This window comes from Lathyrus oleraceus, chromosome 5, assembly GCF_024323335.1.
Source record: "Lathyrus oleraceus cultivar Zhongwan6 chromosome 5, CAAS_Psat_ZW6_1.0, whole genome shotgun sequence".
In the NCBI taxonomy this organism is placed as follows: domain Eukaryota; kingdom Viridiplantae; phylum Streptophyta; class Magnoliopsida; order Fabales; family Fabaceae; genus Lathyrus; species Lathyrus oleraceus.
Genome location: NC_066583.1, coordinates 300,453,935 through 300,472,262, shown reverse-complemented (window position 1 = coordinate 300,472,262; position 18,328 = coordinate 300,453,935). Strand labels below are relative to the sequence as shown.

At 33.1% G+C, this 18,328-nt stretch overlaps 4 protein-coding genes across 4 annotated transcripts; 3 read left to right on the top strand and 1 right to left on the bottom strand.

The window, feature by feature from the left end:
* The first annotated feature begins 1,539 nt into the window (after positions 1 to 1,539).
* Positions 1,540 to 3,156, top strand: LOC127084118 (3-ketoacyl-CoA synthase 5). The gene has a single exon (XM_051024511.1). It carries the CDS (start codon positions 1,641 to 1,643, stop codon positions 3,018 to 3,020), a length of 1,380 nt encoding a protein of 459 aa, XP_050880468.1. The 5' UTR covers positions 1,540 to 1,640; the 3' UTR covers positions 3,021 to 3,156.
* Positions 3,157 to 9,133: 5,977 nt separating this feature from the next.
* On the top strand, positions 9,134 to 9,943 carry LOC127080320 (uncharacterized). Its single transcript, XM_051020651.1, has 3 exons — positions 9,134 to 9,392; positions 9,481 to 9,564; positions 9,630 to 9,943. Exons 1-3 carry the CDS (start codon positions 9,134 to 9,136, stop codon positions 9,941 to 9,943), a joined length of 657 nt encoding a protein of 218 aa, XP_050876608.1.
* A 1,659-nt stretch (positions 9,944 to 11,602) lies between these two features.
* Positions 11,603 to 12,088, top strand: LOC127080319 (uncharacterized). The gene is made up of 2 exons (XM_051020650.1): positions 11,603 to 11,767; positions 11,888 to 12,088. Exons 1-2 carry the CDS (start codon positions 11,603 to 11,605, stop codon positions 12,086 to 12,088), a joined length of 366 nt encoding a protein of 121 aa, XP_050876607.1.
* A 3,487-nt stretch (positions 12,089 to 15,575) lies between these two features.
* Positions 15,576 to 17,116, bottom strand: LOC127080318 (kinesin-like protein KIN-12B). Its single transcript, XM_051020649.1, has 7 exons — positions 16,829 to 17,116; positions 16,609 to 16,746; positions 16,438 to 16,521; positions 16,030 to 16,155; positions 15,884 to 15,943; positions 15,746 to 15,799; positions 15,576 to 15,659 (listed from the first exon to the last, which is right to left on the bottom strand). The coding sequence occupies exons 1-7, from the start codon at positions 17,114 to 17,116 to the stop codon at positions 15,576 to 15,578; spliced, it is 834 nt and encodes a 277-aa protein (XP_050876606.1).
* Positions 17,117 to 18,328: the final 1,212 nt, after the last annotated feature.

Genomic DNA, 18,328 nt, shown 5'->3' with positions numbered 1-18,328 from the left:
GCACAAGTATTCACTCCTTCAAACAAATTTTTGGGGAGAATCCTTGTGCCACTTACTGTGTATTCACTCCTTCAAATAATTTTTAGGCTGTGTCCTATTTTGTGTATCACTCAAGTTTTCCTTTCTTGATCAAGTGTTCTATTGCATCCTTCAGGTGGATATGATCATCAGTTGTATGCTTATGACAATTTTGAAATGTACAACATTTTATATTTTAAGCGTGTTCCGACTCCTTCACGATGTCAGAGTATTTCACTCCAGCCTCCTTGAACTCTATATTATCATATTTGTGCTAAATTCATTTCCTAGATGTATTAATGAAGTATACTTTGAAAGCATAGACAAGGATCCCTAGTTTCTCTCATTGTCTTCGTCTTCATGACGCTTGCTGTCTCGCTTTTCATTCTTATGTCTTATTTTTCTTCAAGTCTTTGATTAGTAGCTCTTTATCATAATTGATATATGGTTGGGCCCAAGTAAGTAGATCGTTCATGCTCCCTGGTTATTTCAACCTCATTTTCTCTTTGACTTCAAACCCTTCTAAAAAATCTAACACTTCAGGTTTTCACCTCCATTTGTGTTGCTATCTGAGATGTATTTTTTTTGTTGGTTATCTTCCACGCAAAGGAGCCTCATGTTTTTGTTGTTGTAATAGATTGAAGATGTTCATCATCAACTCATTTGTATATGGAGCTCCTAGCAAAGCTAGAAGTTTAGGAGGATCATGTTGTGGTGGCAAAACCAAATACTTGTGAGGAGGCAATGGAGGATGCAGTTGAAACGATAGAGTTTCATGAGTCTCTTGAACTATTTGGTGCAAAGTCATTGTCAATGCATGAAGATCTTGTTGAGGAAAATTTTCATTGTTGGGAGATATTACCAATGCATCTTTGTATTGAGAAGGATTTACATTTGATCAAACATCAATGATCATATTGCGAATGTGAGTTCTTCCTAGAGAAACTATCAAAGAATGTAGCCGAAAAAGTGGTTACGAAACGGTTACGGTTGCCATAACGGTGATGCAACGAAGGAAACTAGAAAATTTTGGTGAAAAAATTGAGAATCAAAAGATGACACCTATAGACATCATCATTATTCCATAATGGAATAAAAATAGTTGAAAACTTGAAAATGACCATCATATTGAAGGTTCTAGTATGATGGTTATGGTCTTCAGTGATCAGAGATGATACATGTAATGTTATCACTTCAACTTCAACTGTCAAGTTGTTGTTTGAGTGAAATAGACCTATGTAAGTTTGTGTATAAAATTTTTTTGAGTGCGATTCATGATCACACTTATATAAAAAAGAAAGTTAAAACCATTTCCAATTTATCCAACGTAGAGTGTTGGCAACCGTTGGATGTGGTCGATGCAGGATGAAAAAGAAGGTCTTGCTTCTATGTGGGTTCTCTATAAGTGAAGTCCCATCCGTGCCCAAGTGAATGAAGCACCCTTTATTGAATTGAACCACTCTTAAGCACTTGTCCAACACGAGACAAAAGTATTATTCTTTCCAAAATAAATAATTAACTCAACTATTAGTCTCGCAAATTAAATAATAAGTAGCACAACAAAAGTTACACACGACATTATATAAAAAGGATACAAATGAAAGACGATTATTGCCACACTAATGGAAGCTACTTCCAAGCAAAACCATGTCTGTGTATTCAACAAAGATACTCAGTTCACTCTCATATCAAACTATCTCCTTTCAAGATGCACTCACTTCCATTTTCTTCTCCTATACTTTCTCCTCCTACTTTGTTTCCTTCTAAAGAAACTGTTCTCAAACCCCTCTCCTATATACCTTATTGATGTCTCATGTCTTAAACCACCAACCTCTTGTAGGATACCTTCCTCAACATTTCTTGAAAACGCTTCTTTGTCTGAATCATGTCTCGACAATGAAACCATAACATTCATGAAAAAAATCCTTCATTCATCTGGTCAGAGTGAAAACACTTGTCTTCCTCCTTCCTTACACTACATTCCACCAAAAGCTCATCATATTGAATCCATCAAAGAGGCTCACATGGTTATTTTCCCTATCATGGATGATCTTTTCGCAAAAACCAACCTTTCGCCTTTTGATATAAACATAGTTATCTTCAACTGCGGCGGATTTTGTCCCTCGCCTTCTTTAACATCTATGGTTGTTAACAAATATTCTATGAGAAGTGACATTAAAAGCTATAATGTCTCTGGTATGGGGTGTAGTGCTAGTGCCCTTTGTATTGATTTGGCTTACAATCTTCTTAGAGTGAACAAAAACTCTAATGCTATTGTTCTAAGCGCGGAGAGTTTGTCGAATGATTGGTATGAAGGTAAAGAAAGATCCAAGTTGCTTCTCAACTGTCTCTTTAGGATGGGAAGTGCAGCAATTCTTCTCTCAAACAAAAAAGAAGCAAGTAAAACTGCAAAATACAAGCTAATTAGGACACTTAGAACACAGAGAGCCTTTGATGATAAGGCTTATTGTTCTGCTACAAAGGAAGAAGATTCAGATGGAAAACTTGGGTTTACACTAAATAGAGACATACCTCAGGTAGTTGGTGAAGTACTTGTTTCAAATATTTCCATTTTGAGTTCTCAAATGTTGTCTATTTATGAGAAATTTTGGTATATTGTTTCTGTGAAAAGACAAAAGTTTATGAAATCTGAGGGAATATATAATTTGCCTGATTTAAAGACAGTGATCCATCATTTTTGTTTACCTTATGGTGGAGCATTAAAAGAAGTAGGAAAAAAGATGAATCTTGGTGAGAGAGAGATTGAAGGTGCTTTGATGACACTGCATAGGTTTGGAAACCAATATTCTTCATCATTGTGGTATCAAGTTTGTTACTTGGAAGCGAAGGAAAGAGTGCATAAAGGGGAACAGATTTTGGTAGTTGGAGTTGGAAGTGGGAGTAAGTGTTGCAGTGTGGTTTTGAAGTGTATTAGGCCAATACTTGGAGAGGCTCATAAGGGACCATGGTCTGATTGCATCCATCAATACCCTATCTATTAGCTTGTATGAATTAATTATTCTACACTGATTATAGTGTTGTTAATGTTATTCATGTGTTTCTTGTATATTTGAAGGCTTTTGTATATGTATATTGTTATAGTAAGTGCTAAATCGGTTGAATGTTGATGTGAGTTAATTCTATTTTGTAGAAAGTGATGAAGTTATCTGTCTTATGTATGGATTTCTCTACGATGGTTAAGTGTGTGTTAAAGAGAATCAAGAACGACTTCTTAATAGATGGAGGATTTCTCTACCCATGAAAATGGCTCATCATATTGAGTATGGGTTACGTGGAGTTCTAAGTTACAGTATATCTCAGCTTCTTATAATCTTGGCGAGGATTCCTTTGTTAGTGACATGAATGATCTATATGGCAAAATTATTTGCATTTTATGTTCTCTAGTTTGGAGAAATGAAAACACGCGGAAACAATCAATCAGTTTTCATTAATGGCATTTTAATAATTTTTTGATTTGTTATTTATAGTGTCACAATGATGGATGATTAAGAGGCTTTTTTTTCTTCTTCTGTAGTATGTTGCATAATGAAATTATAACAAATCAATGTGAGAATTCTATTATTTTATTTTATTAAAGATTATTATTTTATTTTTATCCATGCAAGTTCTCTTTTTTTTATCTAAAGAGTCAAAACGTTAATCACTTCTCATATATATATATATATATATATATATATATTTTTAATATATACTCTAAAAATATTTTAAACATACATCCAACTAAATTATATTAAATAAATATATAGATAATTAATTTTATAAAATAATATCACCCTTTATTTTAATTCAATTAAACTTTTTTACATATTAAATACATACAAATTATATATGTATGAAACTTATTTGCACATAAAAAATAATTTTTAAAACCAAATTAATTGCTAAAAACGTAATTAAAAATATCAACAGAAAATATACTGATAAAAATATTTTACTAGAGTAAAAACATATCAATAGAAAAAATTCTATAAGAATATGCTAATGATAAGAGTCTACATAACATAATAAGAAAAACACTTTCAACATGGACTAACACGTCTTTCACAAAAGTTAAGAGGTATAACGATAAGAGTGTGGAGACTACTTTATGTGTATCATGAGACTGCTTTCCTACTAATTGTGTGATTGATAAATTAGCTAGTATATTAATCTTCCAAAATAGTAATATCGATAGTTGTCATAGGATCAATCTCGAAGACGTTATATTTTAGAATTCAATTTAATTTTCATTTAAAAAAAGATACTTGGGATTTTAAGATTTGTTTGTTTGCAAAAAGATAAAACTAAGAAAAATTTAATAGAGTAGAAAATAATAAGAGAAAAGTGTGTTAAGAATAAGAGTTTGAACCTGAGCTCGTTTGATATCCTAAATTAATCCCATAAGAATTTGTTTTATTCCTACAAATCACTAGTTCTTAAGTTTATTTATTCTTAAATCTTTAGTAAATAAAACTTTGGTATTCAAATCAAACCTTATGTCCATAGTAGATTGTAAATGTACACACGCATTTGATTATCAAGAACAATATAATTTCTAGTTAATACCTCCAGGCTTAAGTGATAACTAATCTAAAATAGTTCAATCAAGCAGTACTGTTGAAAGTTCTTTCTAATAGAGAACCGTAAATTTTCAATTTATCAGGAAGAGCAAAACGTTAAGCACGGAAATAAATAAATCATATAGAAATAAAACCTCAATTATTAAAAATATCAATTCATAAATTCACGTTCAATCAAGAACAATTGATATATACTTCGAATATTGATATATTATCGTACTTAACAAAATATTTTGTGTGAACAAGTTATTACTCAACTCCAAAAAGAATTAAATTATATATTTAAAAAAAAATTCATCTCGACTTTATTTAATAATAAAATTATACATTTGTATATTTAATTATATGTCATTAAAAAAATTAATTATTAATTAATAAAAACCTTTATTATTTTATATTAGTTAAAAACAATTTTTAAAAGTCGACTTATCAAATAGGTTTTTTATTTTCTCATCTCTTAAACTGTTTTTAAAAATAATTTACCAAATGAATATTTTTATTTTCTCATTTTTAAAACAATTTTAAAAAGTCATGTTACCAAACAAAATTTTAAGTAGTTTTCTTTTTACAAACACTTTTTTAAAACAATTTTATAAAACATATTTTAAAAAGTGAAAAGCAAAATTGATTGAAACGAGCCATTAGTTGTTGGGTCACATTTATGTCCTCTAATTTTTTTCTATTCAAATAAAAGAATGACATTTTTATTCTGTTTTGTTAGTATCATTACACTCTCCATTCATTTTAAAATATGTTTTTTTAGGTTACCTTGATTGGATAAATTACTCATTATGATATGGATCCATTTATAAGGTGACAAGTGTAATAACTTGATTGGATTTATATCTTTAATATATTTTATCATTAGAACACATTTGTCATAACTTGATTGAATATATTTCAAATGGATAAGTTACCCATATTTTTAACAGGGGCAACCTAGGCCTCATCTTTAAATATCCAACTATAACCCAAGGTGTTGACTAAATAGAGACACGTGTTTTTCCATGATCCATTTTGAAAAATTAGTAGCATCTAGGAAAGTTTATTGTAGCAATAAAGTTTTTGTAATATTTCATATTCTCTAAAATAGTATAATTGTTGTCAGATGAGACAAATTGAGTTTATATATGTTCTATTTATTGTCAATTGAGACAAAGTAAGTTTTTATATACTCTATTACTTGTCAGATGGAACAAATAGAGTAATTAGTTAATTCATATGAGCTTAATTCTTACTCTATAAGGTTGACATTTATTAATTTATAAAAATATGAACATTTTAGTAACATTAATACTTGATCAATTACTCTCTAAAAGATAAAAATATCCTTTAAGATATTTTTTTCTTTCCCCTTTTCTTACCATCCACTTATTTTTTCTTTTGTTAGTAAAATATATATATATATATATATATATATATATATATATATATATATATATATATATATATATATATATATATATATATATATATAATAAAAAGAAGAAATTAGAAAGAATAAGAAGAGAAAAGGAGAATAGAAAGAAAAAGAGAAACAAGAGAAAGAACAAGAGGAGAAAAAAAAGGGAAAAACTTGGCAGTGGAGAAATCAAAGTTTGGATTCATCATATCATCTCACAAAATCACTCAAACATTTTCATCTTCAAGGAGGATTCTAGATAGTTAGCATTTAGGGGGAGAAATTAATGGATTAGAAACTTAAGGTTCACGTGTTTTTACTTTAATCATAGAAATTGATAATGATGCGTGTTTTTTATTGTTGTTACAAGTTTACTTGATATTGAACCATGTTGGTCTAAGTTGTTTTGGTGAGAAAGCTTACTATGTTTAGTGTTGTTGTGATAAATTAGGGTTTTGTGTTGTGTTAATGTTGATTTATTTTTGTGTTATGTCTTGTTTCTTGAAATTGTGACTCATAATCACTTGAACCTATGTTGGTTTATGAATTGGATTGGTTTGTTGTTATTAAGATTGGAAAAGGATATGTTTAGAAGTGGTATTTGTGGAGAAGAAACATGAACCAATCAGTTTCTTTGTAGAGGGACCCATAATCAATCGATTAGTTCTGCAATGAAATTATAAAAACTGAATAAACATTTATGTCAATCGATTACACCAATGGACCAATCGATTGGTCCTACTATTTTGGCAAAAAAATGTTTAACATAAGCAACATAGCAATCAATTGGTCCCTCTTTATTTTGCCAAAAACCACTTGTTTCATGTTTTTAAGTTATTATGGAAGCCTGATAACTTATACTATAACGTGTATGCATTGAATTAACAATGATTGATGAAATTTCATGAAAATGAATGTGACTTAACCTAGGGTTGAGATTATGATAAAATGATTAGAAAATATAACATAGTTTATGTATGATAAATGACTTAGGTAGTGATGCTTGGATGCGAAAGTACCTTGGTGTGTACCGCAAATAAGTAGTTGTTGAGTATGAACTAATAGGCTTTGTATGGAACATGTTGTGATGCTATAAGAATTAGTGGATGTGATCACCCAGTGATTGATGAGTGCAATCAAGAGAATTAGGAACCTAGTCACGTATTCAGAATTTTACCCTTGAGCGTGCACATTCCAATTAAGATACTTATGTAAAGTAGAATTGGGATGTGACACTAATGATTTGTGTCTCAGAATGGGTTTGAGTACCAACTATGGATTGAGTCTATAGAGGAGAGGCAGACACCTAAGTGGATTCGTGGATTCGAGTCTCATACAACGAAAGATACTCCAAGTGGGTTCGAGTCTCATACAAATGACAATTCTTGGTGTGGGCTCAAGTCCCATAGAGAACCTGAATCCACAAGAAAGTCGAATCATACAAACATCAGTGACCCGAGCCTTGCCCTAAACGTAGGTCCGGTCAGGAAAGGATTTTTTGTGACATTTTCCGAATAATGATTTATTAAGTTATGTGAACTCTAGTTATATGTTTCTATACAATCTGAATATCCCATATATACTTAAGTCTCACTCTATTGTGCAAGTGTACACAAGTGTCCCGAGTTGAGGAGCTTGAGTTAGGGAATTGAATATATAACCTTGTGGAGCCGAGTGGATGCATAAGATAGGGAACCCACTAAGATTATTATCTCACCCCATTATTGTTATTGTTTTTCAGGTAGTGCTTTGCAGGTGAAAGGTAAGGGCAAGCTTGCTTGATAACCCTAGTGGCTGAATGTTTTAGATGGCGTTTCTTCCGCTGTGTAGATAAATATTTTGAGATCATCTAGATGATGATATAAATCTTAGTAGTTTTGATTTAGACACTTTTGTATATATATTGTGCCATAAGTGTATATTATTTCTTTTGGGAATGTATATATAATGTTGTCGATATAATCTTGTGAGTATTCAGTACCAATTACACTATGTATAATATATATATATATATATATATATATATATATATATATATATATATATATATATATATATATATATATATATATATATATATATATTATGTGGGTGTTAAAATTGGTATCAGAGTAGGTCGGTCATCAACCCTGCCGTAAAAATCATAAGTCAGTCATTATCTGCCTTATATGTGTATTGTCGTCATTGTTCTTAATGTCATATATTATGGTATTAGGCATGATCAACTTAATTCTATTTGTATGACATATAAGATCATGGATGATAGACGCAGAGGTCCCGGTAGGCCCAGATCTCGTGATGCGACTCTGGAACCGACAATTGGGAGCGATGGAGTTCATTGGCCTTAGTTTGTGCAACAGATGTAACAACAACAAAAACCAGTTCATGCAGTAAATGATGCAACAAATGAACAATGGTCTTTATCCACAAGTCATTATAGAAGAAGCTATGTGTGGTAGTTTCTGAGACTTCTTTAGAATGAATCCTCCTGAATTTCAAGGTGGTTTAGATCTAGTGAAGGTTCGTGAATGGTTGTCCTACTTAGAAAGAGTGTCTCAGATGGTGGGAGAGTGCTTCGACCCTTATGACCAATCAGGGAGTACCTAAGGATTGGGAACATTTTAAGACCACTTTTTTCTGGATAAGTACTTTCCAAGTACCTTGAGGACTCATAAAGAGTTTGAATTCCAACAACTTAGATAAGGTAACATGTTAGCGGCTGAGTATGCTGAATGGTTTGAGGATATGGCTGCTTACTCCAAACAGGCCATGTACGCACCTGATGAGAAATGGAAGGTAGATCAATTTATGCTTGGATTAACGGGTGAAATCTCTCAGTGTTTTTTCAAAGAGAGTTCACTACTTACGCGAAGTTGTTGAGATAATGTTATGTTGTTGAGAATAGTTTGAAAAAGGTCTGAGGGGAGAAAGATCAGTATAGGGTTGGTCAAAAGGATCAAGGAAGACCAAGTTATCAATTTAAGCCTAAGCTCTAGACTTTTAAGGGGAAGCAAGTACATGATTCAAAAAACTGCCCAACCTCCTCAATGTCAATTGTGTAAGAGGTTTCATTTTTGAAGATCACATTGCTAGAGATTTCCCTCAGAGGAAGGATCATGTACAGGGGAAGAATATGGGTCGAGTTTATACTCTAGATGCTAAGAAGGCTAAAGGAAATAATGATTTGATTGTTGGTATGTGTCACTTGAATAATCATCCTTGCTTTGTATTGTTTGATTGTAAAGCAACTCACTATTTTATATCGATTCAATGTATGGAGCGCCTTGCATTGAAAGCGGCTCCCTTATCCCCCTCTATGGTGGTAACTACCGCCGCAGATGATGTTGTGGAAATACAATGGGTGTGTGAGAATTGTTTACTATCGGTGAATGGTATATTTTTTTCATATTGACCTCATATGCTTACCACTTAAGAAGGTTGACGTGGTCATAGGAATGGATTGAATTTCTGCCAATTCAGTGTTTATTGGATACGAGGAAAAAATAATTATTATTCCAATTGATGAAGCTACTCCGAAGGATGTGATGACTACTATTTTGAAAGGTATAATTGGTATGGTAAATTGTTTATTCGAGAAAGAAAGTTTGTTCTTTTAATTCTCACCAAAGAATCAAGTGAAAGGTTGAAGGTTGCACAAGTTCCTGTAGCTTACGAGTTTCCTGAAGTTTTCCCCGAGGATGTTACTTCTTTTCCTCCAGAAAAGGAAGTGGTATTCTCTATTGATCTGATACCTGGGACAAACCAAATATATGTCGCTCCGTATCATATGTCACTGCTCGAGCTAAGGGAATTGAAGAATCAATTGGAAGAATTGTTGAATAAGCACTTTATTCAGCCAAGTGTCTCACCATGGGGAGCCCTAGTGTTTCTATTGAAGGAGGTGATGGTGGAATGCACTTATGCATTGACTATCGTCAATTGAATGAAGCTACCATAAAGAATAAGTATCCCTTACTTCGAATAGACAATCTTCTCGATCAACTGAAAGGATCTTGTGTGTTCTCTAAGATTGATTTGTGATTCAGCTACCATCAAATATGAGTTAAAAGTTCTGACATATCAAATATTGCATTTATAACCCAATATGGTCATTACGAATTCCTTGTAATTCCATTCCGAGTGACGAATGCACCCGTTATCTTTATGGATTATATGAATCGGATATTCCAACCTTACTTGGATCAATTTGTGGTGATATTCATCAATGACATCCTTATTTATTCTCGTAGTTCACAAGAGCATGAGGAGTATTTATGGATTGTTTTATCGGTACTGCAAGAGAAACAACTTTTTGCAAAGTTTGGCAAGTGTGAGTTTTGGATGACTGAAGTGAAGTTTCTTGGTCATGTGATATCACAAGGAGGGGAAACACTAGATCCATCTAAAGTTAAATAGTTATTAATCGGGAAAGGACGAAGAATGCTTCCGAACTTAGGAGTTTCCATGGTTTGGCAGGTTATTAAAGAAGGTTTATCAAAGGATTTTCTCAGTTGGCCTTAACGATGACTCGAGTTACACGGAAGGAGATTTCCTTTAACTAGGATTCAAAGTGTGAACAAAGTTTCAGGAGTCTAAAGGAAAGGTTGACTATGGCACCTGTTTTGGTTATTCCATATCCTAGTAAGTCTTATGAAGTAATTTGTGATTCCTCTAAGAAAGGACTATGTGGAGTCTTGATGCAAAATGGTCAAGTTGTGGCTTATGCTTCTCGACAGTTGAAAACTCATAAAGAGAACTATCTGACACATGATCTTGAGCTTGTCGATGTTGTGTTTATTTTGAAGGTGTGGCGTCATTATCTTTATGGAGTTTATTTTAAAAATTTTAGTGACCACAAAAGTTTGAAGTACCTATTTGATCAGAAAGAGTTGGACATGCGACAAAGAAGATGGATGGAGTACTTACATGATTTTGACTTTGAATTAAAGTACCATCAAGGAAAGGTGAATAAAGTTGCGGATGTGTTAAGTCAGAAGGAGATGCACAAGGAGGAATCAATGACATTGGAGTATGAATGGTTATAATAGTTTCAATATCTCAATATTCCATTTACATGGACTCAGAATGGTATAATGATGGGGAATTTGAATGTCTTTCTGATTTGAGGGGAAAGATTCGTCGGAGTCAAATGTTGGATAAGGAATTACAAGTAATGTCAACTAAACCAGGTTTCACTCAAGCCATGGATGAATTTATTTTATTTAATTAAAGAATATGTGTTCCAAATGATATGAAGTTAAGAAGGAGAGTTTTGGAGGAGGCACACAAAAGTGTATTTACCACTCTTTCGGGTTCATCAAATATGTACCAAGATCTGAAAAAGAATTATTGGTGGTCGGGCATGAAGAAGAATATTGACGAGTATGTATCTGAATGTGTGGTGTGCCAACAAGTTAAGATTGATCACCAAAGGCCAGGTGGATTGTTGCAACCATTGGAAATTTCGATGTGGAAATGGGATAGTATTTCTATGGACTAGGCAGTTGGGAGAAGATGCAGGACACCTCTTTGTTGGACAGAAGTAGGTGAAGAGAGAATCTTAGGCCCAAAAATTATTCAAGAGATCACATAAAAGATAAATATGATTCAAGAGAAACGAAAAAGTCACAAGATTGTTATAAGAGTTATCAATAGACGGAGGTTGTTGGAATTCAAAGAAGGCGACCACGTATTCTTGAAAGTTACACTGAGACTGAGATTGAAAGGGTCTTTTAAGTCACAGAAGTTCAGTACGAGATACATAAGGGTATATCAGATCATTGGAAGGATCGACGAATTAGTGTACATAATGGCCTTACCACCCTCTTTATATGCATGATGTTTTTCAAGTATCACAATTTAAAAGTTTATTCTCAACTCTCTTCAGCATGTTCTTCTAGATACTGTTAAAATGGAAACAAACATTTCTTTCGAGCCTCAACCCAGTCGTCTTGTAGGTCGTGAGACTAAATTATTGAGAAACAAGGAGATTCTTTTGGTCAAGGTTCAATGGGATGAATCACATCCGGGCGAAGCTACTTGGGAGCTAGAGTCCAAAATGCGAGAAGTTTATCCTTATCTCTTCTAGGTAATCTTTATATTTGAGGATGGATTTTTATTTAAGAGGGGGGAATGTAATATCTCATATTCTCTAAAATTATCTAATTGTTGTCAGTTGAGACAAATTGAGTTCATATGTATTCTATTTGTTGTCAGTTGAGACAAACTGAGTTCATATATGCTCTATTACTTGTTAGTTGAGATAAATAGAGTAATTAGTGAACTCATATGAGCTTAATTCTTACTTTGTAATGTTGATCTTTATTAATTTTAAAAAAAAGAGAAACATTTTTTATAACGCTAATAATTGGTCAATTACTCTCTAGAAGATAAAAATATCCTTTAAAATATTTTCTTCCCTCCCTTTTTCTTATCATCCACTCATTCTTTCTTTTATTAATATATATATATATATATATATATATATATATATATATATAAAGAACTAAAAAAAAGTTAGTAAGAATAAGAAGAGAATAGGAGAATAGAAATAAAAAGAGAAAGAAGGGAAAGAAGAAGAGGAGAAAAGAAGCAAAAGGGAAAAGCTTGGAAATAGAGAAATCAAAGCTTGGATTAATCATCTCATCTCAAAAATCTCTAAAAAATATTCATCTTCAATGTGGGCTCTAGATAGTTAGCATTTAGGGAAAGAAATTCATGGATTATAAACTTAGCGTTTGTGTTTTTTTTTACTTTAATCATAAAAATTGATAATGATGCATGTTTTTTTAATTGTTATTACATGTTTACTTATGAACCATGTTGGTCTATATTGTTTGGTGAGAAATCTTACTATGTTCAGTGTTGTGATAAATTTGGGTTTTGTGTTATGTTAATGTGGATTTTTTTTGTGTTATGTCTTGTTTCTTGAAGCTATGACTCATAATCACTTGAACCTGTGTTGGTTTATGAATTGGATTGGTTTAGTGTTGTTAAGATTGGAAAGGATGTGTTTAAAAGTGGTATTTGTGGAGAAGAAACATGAATCAATCGATTGCTTTCTAGAGGAATCCAGAACCAATCATTGATTCTACAATAATATTGTAAAAACTGAATAAACATTGATGGAAATGGATTACACCAATGGACCAATCGATTGGTCTTGTTTTGGAAAAAAAATGTTTAACAGAAGCAACATAACAATATATTGGCCCCTCTTTATTTTGCCAAAAACTACATGTTTCTATGTTATTATGGAAGCCTTATAACTTATACTATGTTGTGTATGCATTGAATTAACAATGATTGATCAAATTTCATGAAAATGAGTGTGATTTAACCTAGGGTTGAGATTGAGATAAAATGATTAGAAAAGATAACTTAGGTTATGATAAATGGCTTAGGTGGTGATGCTTGGACACGAAAGTACCTCGGTGTGTACCGCTAATGAGTAATCGCTAAGTATGAATTAATAGGCTTTATATGGAACATGTTGTGATATTATGAGAATTGGTGGATATGCTCACCTAAGGATTGATGAGTGCAATCATAAGAATGAGGAGCGTAGTCACGTATATGGAATTTTACCCTTGAGCATGCACATCCCAATTAAGATACTTATGTAAAGTAGAATTGGGACGTGGCACAAATGATTCGTGCCTCACAATGGATTTGAGTCCCGACTACGGATTAAGTCCATGAAGGAGAGGTGGACGCCTAAGTGGGTTCGAGTCGCATACGGCGGAAGATACTCCAAGTGGATTTGAGTCCCATACGAGTGACGGTTCTTGATGTGGGGTCAAGTCTCATGGAGAACCTGAATCCACAAGAAAGTCAAATCATATAAACATCAGTGACTCAAGCCTTTCCCTAAACGTAGGTCCGATCGGAAAAGGATGTTTTATGACATTTTCTGAATAGTGACTTATTGAGTTATATGAACTCAAGTTACATGTTTCCATACAATGCGAATATCCCTTAGATACTTAAGTCTCGATCTATTGTGTAAGTGTACAAAAGTGTCCCGAGTTGAGGAGCTCGAGTTAGGGAATTTGATATAGAATCTTGTAGAGCCGAGTGGACCCATAAGATAGGGAGGTCACTAAGATTATTATTTTACCCCACTATTGTTATTGTTTTTTAGGTAGTGCTTTGCAGGTGAAAGGCAAGGGCAGGCTTGATTGATGACCCTTGGTGTTTGGATGTTTTAGATGGCGTTTCTTCAGTTATGTAGATAAATATTTTGAGATATTCTAGATGATAATCTAGATCTTAGTAGTTTTAATTTAGGCACCTTTATATATATATATATATATATATATATATATATATATATATAATATATATATATATATATATATATATATATATATATATATATATATATATATATATATATATATATATATATATATGTGTGTGTGTGTGTGTGTGTGTGTGTGTGTGTGTGTGTGTGTGTGTGTGTGTGTGTGTGTGTGTGTGTGTGTGTGTGTGTGTGTGTGTGTGTGTGTGTGTGTGTGTGTGTGTGTGGTGGGTGGGTGGGTGTGTGAGACAGAGTCATGATCCGTTGACACCTGTTGTAAGTCTAAAAGTCTTACAAAGTGGATCAATTGAACGGTTGATTTTGTTATCCGAATAGGTAACAAAGAGTTAACGACACAAAGGTGGTACTTCGTAAGACTTTTAGACTATTATCCTAATCATGTGATTTTCACGCATTAGCGACGTGAAACCATTATGCGGGAGGACACTTGTGGCAACTTTTTACCCACGTGAAAATCACGCCACAAAATTCTACTAATATAACAGACATGCTCAGCCACAAGTTAGAATACAACAAACAAGACCTTAGACAGCGCTTTTTTTAGCCTTAGACAGCGCTTTAAAGCACTGTCTAAACCTCCGCTGCTAAAGGTTTAGACAGCGCTTTTTAAAATCTTAAAAGCGCTGTCTAAGCCCCCCCCCCCCTTAGACAGCGCTTTGGCCAAAAGCGCTTTATAAGACCCTCTTATTTTAAATTTTTTAGGTATACCTTAGACAGCGCTTTTGCCTAAAGCGTTTTCTAATCCCCCCCTTAGACAGCGCTTTTTACAAAAGCGCTGTCTAAGGTATACGAAAATTTTTGAAGCTTTTGTTTTAAACCACATTTTTTCCAGGTTTATAAACCAGAATTTCTACCTGTTTTCAACCAGATTTTGACAGACAATTATCACATTTTATATATGCCATTTTGGCCTTTTTTCTACCAATTTTTGGCTAACAAATATATATATATATACCAATTCAAACCAATTTTGCCTTAAATGTATCAAAATATATACAAATTTATGTACACATTTACAAGTCATAACATATACTACAAATGTACACATTAATTAGATATAACTTATAATCAAAGCAATTGAAAACAAAAATATAATGAAATCATGCATTATCAGATATAACTTATAATCAAAGATATTGAAAACAAAAAAATAAAGAAATCATGCATTATCAGATATAACTTATAATCAAAGCAACCATGTGCGTCTACAATCTCTTCAACTCGATCACAATCGTATGTTTCCGTGTACTTCTTACTGAGTAACATCCTCCATTGTAGACACTTGATTCTCTGTAAGATTCTCAACATACACACCTGATTTGACATCTTCTCTAATCTGAATAAAGGATAACAAATCAGTTCCGGTATAAAGCAGTGAAACATGATAAACAATAAATAAAACCTTTAATGCTTAGGTTCTACCTGAAGGTTCCTTTGACTCGGATCCAACAGATCTGTGACCTGTTCATTGTATATCTGGCAAAAACATTGTGTTATTATGCAGACTAAAATGACAAAGTTAAGATCAGGAACATTGAAAGAAATAGATAAACAACCAACCTCAAGAAAAGAGCAGTTGCACTGATAATTGAGTTGTTGATCAGAATGCTTTGTTTGCTCCTGTGCGGTAAATAAAACTGTAAACAACCCAAAACACTTCAAGAGGTCTTCAAATAATTTAATTAGGAATAGAACTGAACTCTTACTTCCTTTATGCGCGCAAACAGTCTCTCAAAAACACGGGGTGTAAGTCCTTGTTGCTCTTTTGCTACATTTTCTTCAGCCAAAGAATTGGCAGGACCCCACATAGTATACGTTTTCCCACTCCCCGTCTAACAATTTCAAATAGAATACATAAAACATCAAATCTAACAGGAACACATTATGAGAAATGCAGCAAAATAAGCAACTAAATATTAATATCTAACAGAAACAGCACTATGAGAAATGCAGCAAAATAAGCAACTAAATGTTAATATCTAGCAGGAACAGCACTATGAGAAATGCAGCAAAATAAGCAACCAAAATACCAAATGTTAATACCTAACAAGAACAACACTATGAGAAATGAAGCAAATTAAGCAAGTAAATGTTAATAGTGAGAAAAAGGAAACCTGTCCATAAGCAAAGACAGAACTATTGAAACCAGCCAAACAATTCTCCACCAAAGGAACCCCAACATGCTCAAAAATGTCAAGCTGAAAAACAGGATCAGAAAATTCAACCACAGTAGAAATGAAGTAACTCAAAAACAGTTTGAGCAGAAACAAAAATAGAAACCATACCTGAGTAGCTTCAACATCAGCAACAGAATCAAAGGTGAAAGTACGACCATTAATTGATAACGAATCACCAGAAATCTTCTGAACTATAGGATCTCTTTCGTCCTTATCCTTCCGCAACGGCCTCATCCTCACAATAACCTACACAACACATACAGATACAAAATAAGAAATCGGATAATAAATTAACAAGATCTAAAAACCCTAAATGGATGAGAAAAACCTTAACGCCGGAATCGGTAGTTGCCGGGAGTGAATTTTCGACGGCGATGGTGTCGAGAGCAAGTTTGCGTTTGAGAGGGTTGGAAGAAGGAGGTCTTGGTGGTAACGGACTCTTGGATTTGACATGGGAGGGGGAGTAAGGGACGATGATGTTGTGATCTGAAGGAGGATCGTTTTCTTTGGAGGGTTTGTGTTTGCGAGAAGAGGGTCTGGTTTTGGCGGAGCTGCTAGGGCTTGATGAAGATGGAAGCTCTGCTGTGTCCCTCGCTATTGGGTTTCTTGGAAGCATGAAGTGCTTTCCAAAAGCGCTTTCTAAACCCCCACCTTAGACAGCGCTTTTGGTTTTAATTTTTTTTTTAATTGAAAGACTTTAAACAGCGCTTTCTCAAAAGCGCTGACTAAGGTCTATATTTAAAAGCGCTTTCTAAAAGCGCTGTCTAAGGGGGGGTCTTAGACAGCGCTTTCTAAAAGCGCTGTCTAAGACCCCCCCTTAGACAGCGCTTTCATTATTTTTTTAGAACATTTTCCGTGTTTTATTTTTATTTTAACCTTAGACAGCGCTTTCTTTTAAAAGCGCTGTCTAAGATGCGCTGTTAAAAAACCTTTTTGACATAGGTAGACAGATTTGCCATGCGAATTTCATGCCACAAAAATGAAAATATGTCAAATTAGCGTCGTGTTTTACACGCCACAAAAAGGAAATTATATAATATATTTGCCACAAGATTTATATTTCGCAGATTTCTTTTATTAAAAAATATTTAATAATTAATAAAAATATGAAAATTATAAATAATAATTAGAACTATGAATTTTTTACAATTAAAAATATGAATTTCAATTTATAATTAAAAATATGAATATTTTTAAATAATAATTAGAAATATGAATTTCAATAAAAAAATGATTAAACTCAAAATAATTAGAAATATTTTTACAAAAACTAATATTTAAAAGTAAAATAACAATAGAAAAATCAATCAACATCATCATCCATATCTTCATCCACGTCATCATCCTCATTCACATCACCGCCCGTTGAATTATTTATTTGATTTCTTTGTGAGAGCAATTGACGTATTTTCTTCTTCATCTCAAATTGTTTCTTCTTCATTGCCTCCATTTGGGCATTTATTGCCACCTCACGTTCTGCAGACCCGCGTCTCGCCTCAGTAAGCACCAATTGTCGCACTGTTTCCATCATTTTGGGTGTCAATTATGATGGACATGACGTTCATTTCCCATCCGCAACTCTTTCAAATAAAGTTATATCCAATATTCTATAGTTGCCGACCAAAGATCTAACAATAAAAAAAAAACACTCATTAGGTCATCTCCCTCCATTTACTAAACTCCAAATATAAAGATCCACACATTCATCAATCGGGTTTGAACATATCGGAGTATACTGAGGATTTTGAACTAAAAATTTATGAGCAATGTTTGATAGTTTAAACAATTCAGTTGTATACAAGAATTAAATTAATAAATAATGAAATAT